The following is a 14,245-nucleotide window of genomic DNA, read 5'->3' as shown; positions in this document are numbered from 1 at the left end:
TGGATTCCAAATTGGCCCTTGTCGCCGGCAGGCTGGGTAACTGTGGGGAAGGACTTTCCCCACTCTGGGCAGCAGAGGGCCCTTCGGTAACGGGTGGAAGTTGGCCTCTATGGTCTCTAAGGGCACTGGTGTGCCAGAGAGGCGGACGAAGTTAGGGCGCAGGCGCTGCAGCTAGCTTTCCTGGCAGGTGAGTCCCTCCTCTGGGTGGCCTGGCGGCGCGATCCGCAGGGCCTTGTCTCTACGACTAAGGATAGGCCGGCTGAGGTGCTAAGGGTTTCTGCAGTCTTCCCAGATTCCTCAACCTCTCTGCCTCGTTACTCCCCGCCGGCCTCTAGCTCAGGAATAAACGTCCTGGTGGCGGCCAGGGCACAGTACCGCGAATGCACAGCGGCCACAGAAATGGGAGTGCGTGAAAACCGAAACCGATCCGGCGAGCCCCATCCGGGCAGGACGGGCTCCTTGAGGCCACGGTGTAGCCACGCCACTACCAGCCCGGCGTGGGGGCGGGAGTGGGGAGCCCCAACCAGTGGTTCCGCACCCTCTCCGCCCCCTGCCAACACCACGCCTGCACTTATTTGCATTTAAAGAGAAACGCACCAAGGAAAACAGTGGGCGGGCCGGGGCACGCCTTCCCACCATAGCGATTGGGCCATATGCCTGCCAATCAGGACGCAGATGCCCCACCCGGTGGCCTTGGAGTACTGGGGGAGGGGGTATGGGGGAGCTACCCAAAGCCTGGGGAAGGGGAGTCAGTGCTGGAGGTGACTGGAGCCGCGGCGACGGCGGCAGCAGCTGCGGTGGCGGCGCTCTCAGCCGTGGCAGCCGAGGCTGCAGCCCGGCCCAGGGCGGCTCAGCGGACAATAACCGGGCTAGGAACCTGACCGGGCTGGGTAAGCGTTGCGTACAGCCAGGAGCCTCCGCCTGCCCGCGGTCGGGTGCATTCCCGCGTGCTCTGCTCCTATGGACTGGAGGAGGGCACTAAGGACTAGGCGGGTCGGAGTCCCGGTCGCTCGCCCCTCTCCTTTGGAACCCGCTTTGCGGACTGTCGGGTGGAGAGGCAGAGCGGCCTTGAGTCCCCTGGGCACAAGCGACCACGGCTGGGGGGAAGGGGGTTGGGGAGGGCGGGTAGGAAGGCAGGCTAGCCTGGGCCAAGCCTCCCGGCTTTCGGGGGGGCGGGGATGGGCCCGCACGTGCTGCCGCACAGTCCCGGGAAGGGCGCCGCCAGCCAGCACCCCAAGCCATGCATTTGTAGGCCAGGAGCTCTGCAGCTTTGTTGTAGCACGTTTGCTGGAACAGCTGTGTAACGCGGGTACCGCTCACCCCTGTCTCCGGCTGCCTGGCTGCCGCCCCTCCCCTCCCCTGTGCATCTCCAGCCTCTCCCTCCTTTCTGCGGACTCAAGCTGGCGTGCTGGCTTGGGCCCGACGGAGACCGGCTTTGGCGTGGATTGGGACATCCACAGACTGCCCCCTCCCCAGAGGAGCTCAGTTGGGCCTGTGGGCTGAGCTCAGTCGCACACTTCCCTTCAGAACCTTGGCCTTGCGGCCCCAACTAGCCGCGCCCCTCCTCCTGGGCCTCCGGGCGCATCTGGCGCCCGCCCCCGCGGTCGGGCAGGCTGGCTGGCAGCCGGGCTCTTGCTGGTCCTTGGGTTAGAGCAGCGGCGCAAGCTAGTCCTTGAGTTAGAGCTGCAAGGCCGCTTTGTCTCCCGCCTCGCCTCGCCTCGCCTCACCTCCTTTTCCCTTGGAGGATACTGGCCGCGTTTTCCTCTCCAGCCTCCCGTTTAAAAATAGCGATAGGCACGGTGTTTGGGGGGCATTTCCTTGCCAGAGGCCGAAGGAGCCCTCATTGTAGTACGGAACGTATCATACCATCTCTGTGTACAGGAGAGCTAGCGAGGTGGCCAAACCCTCCAACTTCGCAGTTACTTAACATACCCAGCCCGCCAGGCCCTTGTCATTGTCTGCTGGAGACACTTCTGACACTGGTGACCGCCCGAACGCTGGACTTTGCTTGGCTCCCCCGGTGGTGAGGGGCTGTGCCCGCTACATGCGTCACAGCCCAAGCGCCTAGGCGGCAGCTGGACTGGCCCCGCAGAGCTGGTCTCCGTTTGGCCAGGCTGCTTTCAGCAAGGGCCGCGGGGTCAAGGCGAGCCTTGTTCCACACACAAACATCTTCCTCTGCGGCTCTGCCTGCCTGCTGCAGCGGCGTGGGCATGGGCAAGGCAGAGGGCACTGCACTGTTGGACTGCCTGCCCCACCGGGATTCCAGCAGAGCCCCCTCCCCCAGTGTGGCTCCCCTCATTCGGCACCACCCACTGCACAGTCACTGCACAATGGTGCACCTCTGGCAGTGGGCTCTCTAGGCCTTTTTGAGGAACAGGACAGAGGAAGCCACTGGGGGCTTGGTAAGCGCTTGAACCTTTGATTAACCTCTGGTGTGGAGAGCCCTGTGGGCTGCAGGGCCCAGGCAAAGCTTGGGCACCTTGAGGAGGGGCAACGAGACCCAGTAAATTCCTCACTTGGGGGAAGGCTAGCTCTGGACCTTTATGACAGGAGCCAGGACCACAGATATCACACTACAGTCACCTCCTCCCACCTTGATTAGGCCCCAACACAAACCTCTACTTGCAGCTGGGCATCTGTAGCCCAGGGCTGGACCTGCCCTCTGCCTTGTCTCAGGCCAACAGGCACCTAATGTATCTGCTCTATGTAACTCCCTTCCCCACACCCAAACCCACTCAGCCTACACCTGTCCAAATCTTCTTCCTTCTCAAACCTCAGTTCTGGGCCTACCTTTTCCTTGGTGCCTTTCTGCCTGGCTCTTGCCCACCCATGATGACTTCTTTCTTCTCAGAACTCCTCCAGGGCTGCCTACTTCTCCTGGGCATATTCAGGCTTAAATTATAATAGGATGCAGACTATAATTAAGTTGGCCTGCCTCTGTTTTGTCTGATATCATGGATGTCTGGGTTCTCTCAGAACCCTTTGGAAGAGTAAATAAAACCTGGACCTCAGCCACAACCCTCTCAAAGCCAAGCAGTGCAGAGCAGTTAATGATTGTTCCGGAAGGACTTGCTTTCTTTGTAGAGTTTTCCAGAAGACCTTTACCTTTCCAACTTGCGCTTGTCCTGATTCATATGAAAGTGACTAGAGAAATGATACTCAAGGCTCAGATATGTATTGAGTGTGCCTAATGAGGATGGATTAGAAGGGGGATGATTGCAACTACAAGAAAAAAATCATGATATATCTTCCCCCAACAACAGGCCCGGGATTTGGAATGCTCAGATCCCAGACCATGCATATCTTTGGTTGCTGATTCATGAGCCAGGAGACAAACTATGTGGAGAGAGATGAAAGATCTATATAAGCAGGGGGATCATCCTTGGAAGCTGCCAGAAAGTAGAGGGGTTTAGTAGGCAAAGCATAAGCAGACCCAGGAATGGGAAGGGAGAAAGTGATTGACAGGCAGGGTGAGGGGAGTGAATGAGTCTATTCTGGTTGAGATGGTGTGGCTCAGAGGTAGAGAAGAGATTGAGGCTCAGTGATGGGGTTTCCCGGATGCCAGGCTGTGGAATGGAAATCTGATCCTTTTAGGGGAAGGGGGCATCAAAGAGTAGGGAATTGACAGGGAGTTGCTATTTTTGTATATAAATATGCAGTAATAAAAACAAGGTTTTTGAATGAGTTTTAGAATGGGGTCTTAGAAAGGGATCAGAAGCATGCTGCAAAGTCAGCCAGTTAAGAGGTCACCTTTGGATCTGGAAGTAGAGCTGCGGGCAGGCTACCTCCAAAGGAAAGTTTTACTATGTCAGCCTCCCTTTGGCATTGCAGGGGAAAGGGCAGGAAGAGGTGGGAAGCAGGGCTGAGAAGTGTTCCCCAGGCCTCTGCTGAACACCTTCCTCTCAGATGGGCAGTCCTTGGGGAGCACCAGTTTGAACTGCTATGCTTACAGATGAGAATCCTGAGCCTTGGAAAGCAACAGGGGCTCGCTTAATGTCACACAGCTATTTAAGGATAGGCTCCTGCTTCCCGTGCAGTGGCTCTTTCCACTATGTCCCATGGAACCAGCAGCCTCCAATCAATGTAGATTTCATTAACCATCCCCCTCATCTTACCTCCCTCATTCCCTAAGAGGAAAGTGGGGCTGAGTTAATTTGGGAGCTTCATAAGGGGAGCCTCTCACTCGTTTAATGTCTCTTTTGCCTCTTGGTCTTGGCCTATAGCTTTGCTGGGACTGAAAATTTCAAAAGGAGAGGAGGTAGTTGGAAGAATTTGGCAGTCTAATGATCCCCTCCTAGTATAGTGGAGGTATTAAAAATTCCTTAAGGGATGGGCCTGGTGGCTCACACCTGCAATTCCAGCACTTTGGGAGGCCTAGCCGGGTGGATCACTTGACCCCAGGAGTTTGAGACCAGCTCGGGCAACATGGCAAAACCTCATCTCTACAAAAAATACAAAAATTTAGCCAGGTGTGGTGGTTTGCACCTGTAGTCCCAGCTACTTGGAAGGCTGAGGCAGGAGGCTCTCTTGGGCCTGAGACATCAAGGCTGCAGTGAGCCATGATCATGCCACTGCACTCCAGGCTGGGCAGCAGAGCAAGACCCTGTCTCAAAGAAACACGAAATTTCCTGAAGAACTGTTACATCTCCACTCGTAGATAGTGTGTATGGAAGAAACAACCCTGCTCCACTAGGAAACAGTAGCAAGCCTGGCAGGTAGAACCAAGAGGGAGAAGGGGTTTCCAGCCCCCTTGCTTAACAGATAGGCTATCTGAGGCTAGAAGAGAGAATGTCCAATGTTATTTCAATTTCCCTACCTGAATCCTGTCTGGGCAGATACAGTGGATGATAAAGGGTTAAGCCCCCGAGGCAATATTTCATAGCCTTTCTGTGTCACTCATTCCTGGGTCACCTGCCTCATTGCCCAGTTCTTTCCCAGGGATAATCTGAGCCTGTCATGCTATAGTTAAACCTTGCGTGTGTGTGTGTGTGTGTGTGTGTGTGTGTGTGTGTGTGTGTGTGTGTGTTGGGGGAAGGAGTTGCGAGCAGCTGGCCACCATTGCTCTTCTGCTTAACGATCTATTGGAGATTTCATAGGCATTAAACTCTCTCTCCACCCCCAACTTCTGTTCTCTGAATTAAATAATCTCAGTCTTCCATCTCCTCTGCTTTGTCTTATTTTTCAAACCTGTGCATGTGTAAGTGTATTTCTAGCAAAGGCAGGCAGGGGAGCCAGAACCACTACAGAGGTACAGGTGCTAGCCCAGTAAGAGTACGTTGCTCCCTCCACCTCCCCTTTTGGAATTAGGGGAAAATATGAACAATGGAGAAAATGACCTGAGGGGCTTGGTGTGGTCATAGGCAGGCATACTGGTGCTGCAGTGGCCTTTGTGACCCTTTGATCTGCATTTTTTTTCAGCATAGAGGTTTCATTGCTTTCATCTCCTACAGTTTTTCCCCCCGCTGGGCTTCCAAGTGGATACTAACCCTCCATCCCTAGTGAGTATGCCTCAACCCTCCCTCTCCATCTGCTCAGCCCTTCTTGCTGGGGGCTGTGGCTCTTTTCAGGGGAATGAGGAATGGCATGACCAGTTCTGGCCCCCCTCCTTTCTAGATATGTTGGAAATATTCACAGGCCAGACTCAGTGCATTTTGAAAGAGCAAAATGTTGAGGGGTGGTGTAAGGAGTGAGGCTGGGCCACAGTGCACCTTTGTCCTGAAGTGGTGAACTAGGTCGAACCAGCTAGGTAACCAGGCCTAACAGTAAGACCTAGGACACTCAAAGCCAATCCAGGGCCCCCTGCTATGCCTTCTGACTCAGCAGCCATTAGAAAACTGGGCACAAGACCACTCCTCCCCCAGCCTCTCAGGGCAACTTGGAGCAAGCAGACTCCCTGGTCCAATCTCCCATTTCTATATGAAGAAACTGAGGTCCAGAACAGGGAAAGGATTTGCTCAAGTTAACTCAGAAGTCCAAAGCTCCTGGTCCCCAATTCAATTCCAGAGTTCTTCCTCGAATCACACTCTCCTTGTCCCCTCCCAAGCTTCAGTTTCCTCACTTGGTTTCTCACACAGGGCATGGTTAGTAGAGGGGAGTGGACACATAGGAAAGTCAGAGGAATCCATTGTTCACTTGACCCAGCTGCTCCTCTGTAGGGTTTCCTTGGCTGCTCTGTCACATCTGTTTCTCTGGAGTTAGTTCCTCTCCTATTCTTCATTTGAACGGGGGGCGGGGAAGGGTTGGCACCTGTCTGATCTCGCTCTAGCTGGGCTAGTACTGACTTAGTGGAAGCCTATGCAGGCGGGCATGGTACCCACTTCAGATACACTTCTCTCTAAGAAAGTTTGGGAGCCTAAGATGGGAGTGGCAAGTGAGTGGCTCCCAAAGTCCCTGTCATTCAAGGCAAGCTGGGCAGGGAGGGGACCTCAAGAGCCTGAGGAGGAACCTAGGGCACTAAGAAGACTCACCAGGAAAGCCCATTTCTAGGGAGAGGTGGTATCTGGGTGACCACATCTCCCAGACTGGGCAAACCCCTGTGTATTTGGAGCTGGGGCCAAGAGGCAGAGAAACAAGGCTGAGAAACTTGTAAGGAGCACTCAGGGAGAGCAAGCCTTTAACATCAGACATAGGGTTTTGGCCCTTATCCTGTAGGCAATGGAGAATAATTTGGTAAGTGGAGGAGTGAAGTGCTGAAACAGGAGTTGTAAGAAAATGAATCTGGCAACAACGTACAGGATGAATGAGATGGGAGAGGGGAGCCAGGGGGTGCTGCGGCAGGGAGGGACTAGAGGGAGCTCAGCTAAGAGGCTTGTGTCATCTTCAGAGAATGTGGGGTGGCAATTGGGGAGCTGGAGAGGAAAAGGTGCCTGCAAGTGGCCTCATCACAAGAGCCCTTTATTGAATATCTGCTTAGTATGTAGTTACCAGTTTGCTTTTACATTGATCATCTCTAATCCTTACCACAATCCTGCATGGTAGATAGCATTTTCTTCATTTTACAGATAAGGCATTTGAGTGTCAGAGAGGTTAGGCCACTTTCTCAAACCACACAGCCTATAGAAGGTGAGGCTGGCATTCCAGTTCCGCACCAAGAAACTTCAGGTGAATTAGAATTCAGTTGAATCAGCATTGTTTGAGCTCCTGCTGTGTGCTAGTTGTAGTGACTGTAAGATGAAGGAGGGTCAATTTGAGAGAGATGAGTGAACAGACCAAAGCCCGTCAGGATGAATTATACGAAGCTCAGTATGTAAACAAATCAGTTGAGAGGGGCTGGTGGGGGAATTGGGACAGGAGAGAGAAGTCCCAATTTGGGGTCTTGCTGCATCTGGAGTTGGTGAGATGCCCTCTGGGCAGGAGGTGCCCCTCAGCAGGAAGGCTGCAAATTAGGGGAGGAGTAGATGAAGGGGTAGCTGAGGGGGCTCTGCCAGCTGCATCTACAACTCCATCAGAGGGCACCAAGCCAAGCAGCCCTTCCTTTAGGCTCAGACCAAATAGTTTTGAGAGCAGTACTTGGCTATGGGTGTTAAAAATGGATCATTCAAGTTCCAGATCATCTGATAAGTCATTTTCTTTAAATAGCTCAAATTCTGCATCTTTGTCCACGTTGGCAGGTTTCTCGTTTTTGGGCCACTCAAACCTATCTCTTAAGGAAAAGGGGAGTAGAGTGACATGTCCTGTAGTTTGAGAGGAGTGGTGGTAGGGTTGCTGATGAGGAGAGCAGCCACAGGCTGGGTTGTTGGCCCCTAGATTCTGATGTCAGCAGGCTTCCTGGAATGTGTTTGGTAGGACCCAAACAGTGGCAACCAGTGAGGACTGGAAATGTGGCAAAGAAGGCTTAGCAGGGCTGGGACAGAGGTGGGATGGGAGTGGGAGATTATAGTTCTTGCTGGTGTGAGGGTAAACTTTGCAGTTCTCTTGCTCAGTCTTCCTCCTTTGATTGGTGGCCTGCACAGTGCAGCAGAATGGCATGAAATTGAAACTCAACAGTTCTGGGAGCTAGTGTGGCTCTGTCACCATTTCACTATGTGACCTTGGACAAGTCTTTTCCCAAGTCTAAGCACAGTTTCCTTCTCTGTGACAAGGAGTTGCCATCCCCCACCAGGCCTGAGTAATGGGTGGCTGAGGAGGGCAAATGGGGGGGTATGGGAGTAGGGAGTGCTTTATAAAGTGGTAAATACCCTGAGGGTGAAGGATATCTGTTGATTTGCATTTCCTTTGATGTTGGTACTTTTAGCTGAGTTTGACCTGGGCTAGAGAACCTGGCTAGTTGAAAGTCCCAGATAATCCTTGGCTGCTAGCCAGTAGCTGACTCTTTTAGGTCCCTGAATATCAAAAATTGGCTAAATGAGCAAGTAAAGCCTCCTATGACATGACCACACAGTTATCTTCATTTACCATTTGCCATTTGGGGAAACTGAGCCCCAAGGAGGTTTGGTGACTTACCCACAGAGCCCTAGGGAGCACCCTACTCAACCTGACTGAGATGATTTTACTTCTAGAAATTGTTCTACCACAGTTTGAATAAAATATGAATAAAAGTTGGTTACTATAATGTTTTTAGCTTCTGCTATGTAATGCACTTGATTTGGTACATTATGTGCATTGGTTTTACTTCTTACAATAGCCTTAAGAGGTAGGCACTCTCAATGGCCTCATTTTACAGTTAAGGAAATTGAGGCATAAACATGGGAAAAAACTTGCTGGATTTCCCCTAGCTTGGCAGAGTTGATTCCAGCGCTGAAATGGTCAGCTCTCTGTAGGGCCATCCTCACCATTTTTTCTTTAACCAACCCTCCCCAACATACAGAAGGGCAGGTGGGCCTGAAGTGGGCTTGCTTTCAGGAAGACTGCTTGGAACAGGCCTGAGGAACTATGGCTGGTCAAGGCCATGTCTCTGGAGCTACTGCATAAATCCACATGCTTCTTTTTCTTCCCCCAATTCAGCCCTCTTTAAGTTGGCCATGCTGGCCCCGGGAAGCTGATTTGGAGCAGAATGTGCAAGGCTCATATTGCAGCTGTCCCTTCTCCTTGAGAAGGGTCTCTAGGGCAGGTATGTGGCTGGCCTCCTGCCTATGTTTTAAGTGGAGAGGAGAAGGAAGAAGCTCTTCCTTTGTAGCCAGCCTTCCACTGGCCCCACAATGGCCTGAATCTGGCTCAGGGAGCTGGAATGGCCCCAGCACTTTCTACCACAGCCTGCTTTCTGCCATGATAGCAGCAGCTGCAGCAGGCAGTCCCTGCAAGGGACCACAGAGTGGCTTGGGAGGGTTCTCTTAACCCCCAGCCCACCTGAAACTCAGACACACTGGTTAAGGAACATGAGGGTTGTGGGGCCCTGCATTTGGCAGTGTCACTTTCTTGACAGGACCCCCAGGGAAAGCCAGTCCCAGCCTAGGGGATCTGCGGAGTCTGTCCTTTGCTGTCTCCTTTGCTTTCTGCCCCACCTCACTCTCCTGGTGAACTCTTGTGGTCCTAAGTAAAGGCAGCATAACCCATTGGGGAAGGATAGCTTTGGCACCTGGTTGGATAGCAAAGAGTATGGAGAAGAGGCCTAGGGCAGAGGTAGCTAGGTGGGGCTAGGCTAGGGAGCTACCAGCTATGGGTGACCCTGCCACCTTCCTTCCCAGTGTTCTGGGTGACACAGGCAGAGATGCTGTGAATGACTGTTGGGGGACATGGCTCTGGGAGAGAGAGCGCAGAGTACCAGTTTAAGGCTGGTATCTGCCAGCAAAGATGACTCTGGACTTGGTTAGGAGAAGGGCCTGAACTAGACGGAGAGAAACTCCATCCCAGGGACACCCTGCGTAATTCATCTGTCTCCCACAACACACACAGAGGGCTTTTCAAACCTCTTAGCAGAGGAGTTTGTATAGATATACACACCTTTTTAAAATCCCCTCATATCTGTCTCCCTCTCAGCATGGGCCAAGGCAGCAAGTCCCTGAGCTTCCCACAGTGAATGGCTTTCCCAAATGAACAGCCTTTAACACACGGTCAGTTGCTTCCTAAGAAACTGGGATCTGACCTGGAAGGAGTAATAATAACAGTAATGACAGTCTTTCTCATTTGCACTGTACTATACAGTTTATAAAGTGCTTTTTTTGTGCCTATTATCACATCAACTCATCACACCACTGTAGTTGGAGTGGGCAGGTAGAAGGATAGGTAGAGGAGCTGTTTTGATCTCAAAATAGCTCACAAGTACCTGCGTCTCAGCAGGCTACACTGGCCCATTCAGGGTCCCTTGGCAGATGGGAGGCTGACATGGCCTGGACCCCAGCCCTGTGGTCCATGGCTCCTTCCACAACACACTGCAGCTCCCTGTGACAGGAAAGGGGACAATACAGAGAGAGGTGAGTGGGCTGGCCTCTACCCCCACAGAGCATAGGAGCAAGGGCAAGGGAAAGCCCAAAGAGACTGTCCTCTAACTGGGGCGTCAAGGCTCTGGAAAGCAGCCTTCTTTGTGATTCAATTTGCCAAATCACTCTGTTCCCAGGAACTCCAGCCCCAAACCCAGCAGGACAAGTCAGCCTTTGATTCACAAGGATGTGTAGGTCCTAAAGTTTTTCACTTGGCTGTGAGGTTTTCCTTGAGGCCCAGCCTTACTGCCCAAGAAGTGTCTTTCTCCCTTTCACATTTATCTTGGAATATGTTTACAAGGTATAAAGAATGATACTCCACCAACCAGCTTTAGAAATAACAGGGGCTATTCTTTAAGGCAGCGGTTCCCAACCTTTTTGGAACCAGGGACCTGTTTCATGGAAGACAATTTTTCCACGGATGGAGAGGAGGAAGGTTTTGGGATAAAAGTGTTCCATCTCAGATCATCAGGCATTTGTTAGATTCTCATAAGGAGAGTGCACCCTAGATCCTTCGCATGCGCAGTTTGCAATAGGGTTCACGCTCCTATGAGAATCTAATGCCTCTGCTGATCTGATAGAAGGCAGAGCTCAGGTAATGTTCACCTCGCCCTCCTGCCTGCCGGTCATTTCCTGTTGTTTGGTCCAGTTTCTAACAGAATGTTACATATAGGACTCTCCCTGTTAGCCTAGGAGCTCCTTAGAAGCAAAGGCTGGGAGTTCTCCCTTCTTGTCCTGCCCTGAAGCACTGAATTCCAGAGGGGAATAGAATTTCACAACAACTCCCCAACTCCCCAACTCCCCTATCCCCAACACTGTGATGATAACCTTAGCAGTAATTTTAAGGCTGAGGTAAAAATGTGCTGTGGAAAGTGGGGCATTCAGACATGATAGGGCCCCTATTCCCACCAGACCCAGGGGCAGAAAACTGGGTGATTGTGTGTTTAGGTGTGATTGTGTGTGTATTTGGAGGTGGGAGGAGGCGCTGTCTATTGTGGGACTATCAGTTGCAGAGCTGAATTGGAACAGTGTGATGTCAAAATATGTTACAGAAAAATTTCTAACCTGAGCAAATGGCAATTCAGATCTCTGCAGAGAGAGGTTCAAATGAACTTTCCTTTTCACCTGCTCTTTTCTTTTCTGGATAACCAGCTGTTATCTTGCTCCAATTTTAATATTCAGTTATGCAGAGTGTTCTTTATGGAAGCTTGGATCATCACACTGATGGTTCAAGTGTCAAGCCAAGCAAGGCAGCAGGCACAAAATTAATGTTTGCAAGACAGAGCCAGGGGCTCCAAGGCTAGAGTGTAGCTGCCAGCCTCTTTCCACGCTCAGTGCTGGTCCACAGTCTTCCACTTTAGGTGAATGTGTGAGTCTTATTATTATGGCAAGCAATCACAGGCCTGGTGTACTGTCCAGCTGTTCCTGGACCAAGGGTGCTTGCTTCTCTCTCCCTCTCTTACTCTTCCTTCCCTCCCCTTCCCCTTCCCCTCTCCCCTCTCCTCCCAGATTCCCCCATCTGCTGGTGCCACTCTACAGAGAGGGGACAAATTGGTGAGGGACTTCCCAGGGAGGGGTCATTGGGTTTTAGCAGGCTGGTCACTGAGCTAGCCGATGACCAGAGGTGCAGAGGTATATTGTGGTGGATAGTGGCTAGGTCTTGTTTTTATTCCATCTCTGTTGGTATTTGGGCATTTGGAGGATTGAGAGCCTTGACCAGAAGGGTGTGGCTTGCACCAGGTTTATTTATTTAAAAAGCCATTGGGAACCTATCTCACACACCAGGAATATGAATCATGTAGGGCCTTCAAGGAGTTCCCTTCCTAGATAGGGAGCTAGATGGGGACAAAAATAATAAGAGGAGGAGAGTAGAGGAGAAACAGTCCACCTCATGGTTCTCAAGTGGAATTTGGGGTTCCATTGATGACCGCATTAAAGTATCTTCCCAGCAGGACAGCCAATAGAGGGTCTGGCTTAGACCCACCCTCATATCACCTCTCTGAGGGAGAGATGTTGATAGGCCTCTTGAATGGCGAATATTGAAGCCCAGAGAGTACCTTTCTTGAGGCTCCCATTTCATTGTCTTAGCAGGTTCTAGATTGCAGACCTACTTTGTGGATGTGTGAGGCTCCTATTCTGAGATTCTGAAGCCTGAGCATGGTTCTGCAGGCAATTTAGGAAGCTTTGGATTGGAGGTGAAACTTCAGGTCCACTTTTCAGTCTCAGACAAAATGTCAGTGAGAGCCCAGACTAATGTGAAACTGAAGCTTGAATCCAACAGAACCCTGTGAGGACTCAATGGACTGTTTTGCCAGATGGTTTTCAAAAATTCTGTGATGTTGGAGCCAACATCCCTTTTGCCTTTCTTGTCTCTCCCTATCCTCATCACCTTTGATAATTGATAATACCTCCCACAGCCAATAGCACCACTAGGCCTTTCACACAACTGCAGGTCCCCCTGCCCAGTGGTCCCCTGAGCTTAGGATGGTCTGAAGGGAGTGGACCCAGCAAGAAGGTAGGGGATAAAGGCTTCTTGTTGCTCAGTGTAGAGTTTTGCTTCCTTGGGGCCCAGAGAGAGCTGGCCCAGCAAGCCAAGCATATCGAGTGGATTAAGATTTGCCCCACATTTTGCCTTATTTTCTTTCTTGTTCCACTCAAGCCTGATGTCCGGTGAAAGCAAACCCAGCCTGGATGCTTGCTCACTAGTATCTGTCTCTCTGTCTTTGTCTCTCCTATCTCCTCCAGACCCCACTGTGATGCTTCCTGACTGATAATGTTATAACAGTGCCTGGAAGCCTGAGGCTGCATTTCCAGCTGGACGTACCTCAGTTGTCGCCATCATCATGGAGACCCAAAAGGATGAAGCTGCTCAGGCCAAGGGAGCTGCAGCCTCTGGGAGTACCCGTGAACAAACAGCAGAAAAAGGAGCCAAGAACAAGGCAGCTGAGGCGACAGAAGGACCAACCTCAGAGCCATCCTCATCCGGCCCAGGTAGGCTGAAGAAAACTGCCATGAAACTCTTTGGTGGCAAGAAGGGTATTTGTACTCTGCCTAGTTTCTTTGGAGGGGGACGGAGCAAAGGTTCTGGGAAAGGCAGCTCCAAGAAAGGTCTCAGCAACAGCAAGACCCACGATGGCCTGAGTGAAGCAGCCCATGGCCCTGAAGATGTTGTCAGTGAAGGAACTGGCTTCTCCCTGCCTTTGCCTGAGTTACCCTGCCAATTTCCCAGCTCTCAGAGTGCCCATGGGGCTTTGGAGACAGGCTCCAGATGTAAGACATCTGTGGCTGGAGCCACAGAGAAAGCTGTGGCTGAGAAGGTTCCCTCTATGCCCAAGCCAAAGAAAGGCCTAAAAGGCTTTTTTAGCAGTATCCGCCGTCACCGGAAGAGCAAGGTCACTGGGGCTGAGCAAAGTGAGCCAGGGGCCAAGGGGCCTGAGAGGGTCAGAGCCAGGCCTCATGAGCACGTGAGCTCAGCCCCTCAGGTGCCCTGCTTTGAGGAGACCTTCCAAGCCCCTAGAAAGGAAAATGCTAACCCCCAAGATGCCCCTGGGCCAAAAGTTTCTCCAACACCAGAGCCTTCTCCACCAGCTACTGAGAAAATGGCCTGTAAAGATCCAGAAAAACCCATGGAGGCCTGTGCCTCAGCACATGTGCAACCCAAGCCTGCCCCTGAAGCCAGTAGCCTAGAGGAGCCCCATAGCCCAGAAACAGGGGAGAAGGTAGTAGCAGGAGAGGTAAACCCACCCAATGGCCCTGTGGGGGACCCACTGAGCCTCTTGTTTGGGGATGTGACATCCCTGAAAAGCTTTGATTCATTGACAGGTTGTGGTGACATAATAGCAGAACAGGACATGGACAGTATGACAGACAGCATGGCCTCTGGGGGCCAG

General features: G+C 51.9%; 1 protein-coding gene across 1 annotated transcript in view; it reads left to right on the top strand.

The window, feature by feature from the left end:
- The first annotated feature begins 723 nt into the window (after window positions 1-723).
- AMER1 (APC membrane recruitment protein 1) overlaps window positions 724-14,245 on the top strand; it is a 21,339-nt gene continuing 7,817 nt past the window's right edge. The window contains exons 1-2 of the mRNA XM_004064279.5: window positions 724-890; window positions 13,101-14,245. The exon at window positions 13,101-14,245 is cut by the window's right edge and continues 7,817 nt beyond it. Of these exons, the coding sequence (XP_004064327.3) occupies window positions 13,199-14,245 (1,047 nt within the window). The 5' untranslated portion in view covers window positions 724-890; window positions 13,101-13,198. The remainder of the gene's footprint in view (window positions 891-13,100) is intronic.

This window comes from Gorilla gorilla, chromosome X (assembly GCF_029281585.2).
Source record: "Gorilla gorilla gorilla isolate KB3781 chromosome X, NHGRI_mGorGor1-v2.1_pri, whole genome shotgun sequence".
NCBI classification, from domain to species: domain Eukaryota; kingdom Metazoa; phylum Chordata; class Mammalia; order Primates; family Hominidae; genus Gorilla; species Gorilla gorilla.
The sequence above is the reverse complement of the archived record's forward strand: the minus strand, read 5'-3'. Positions and strand labels throughout refer to the sequence as shown.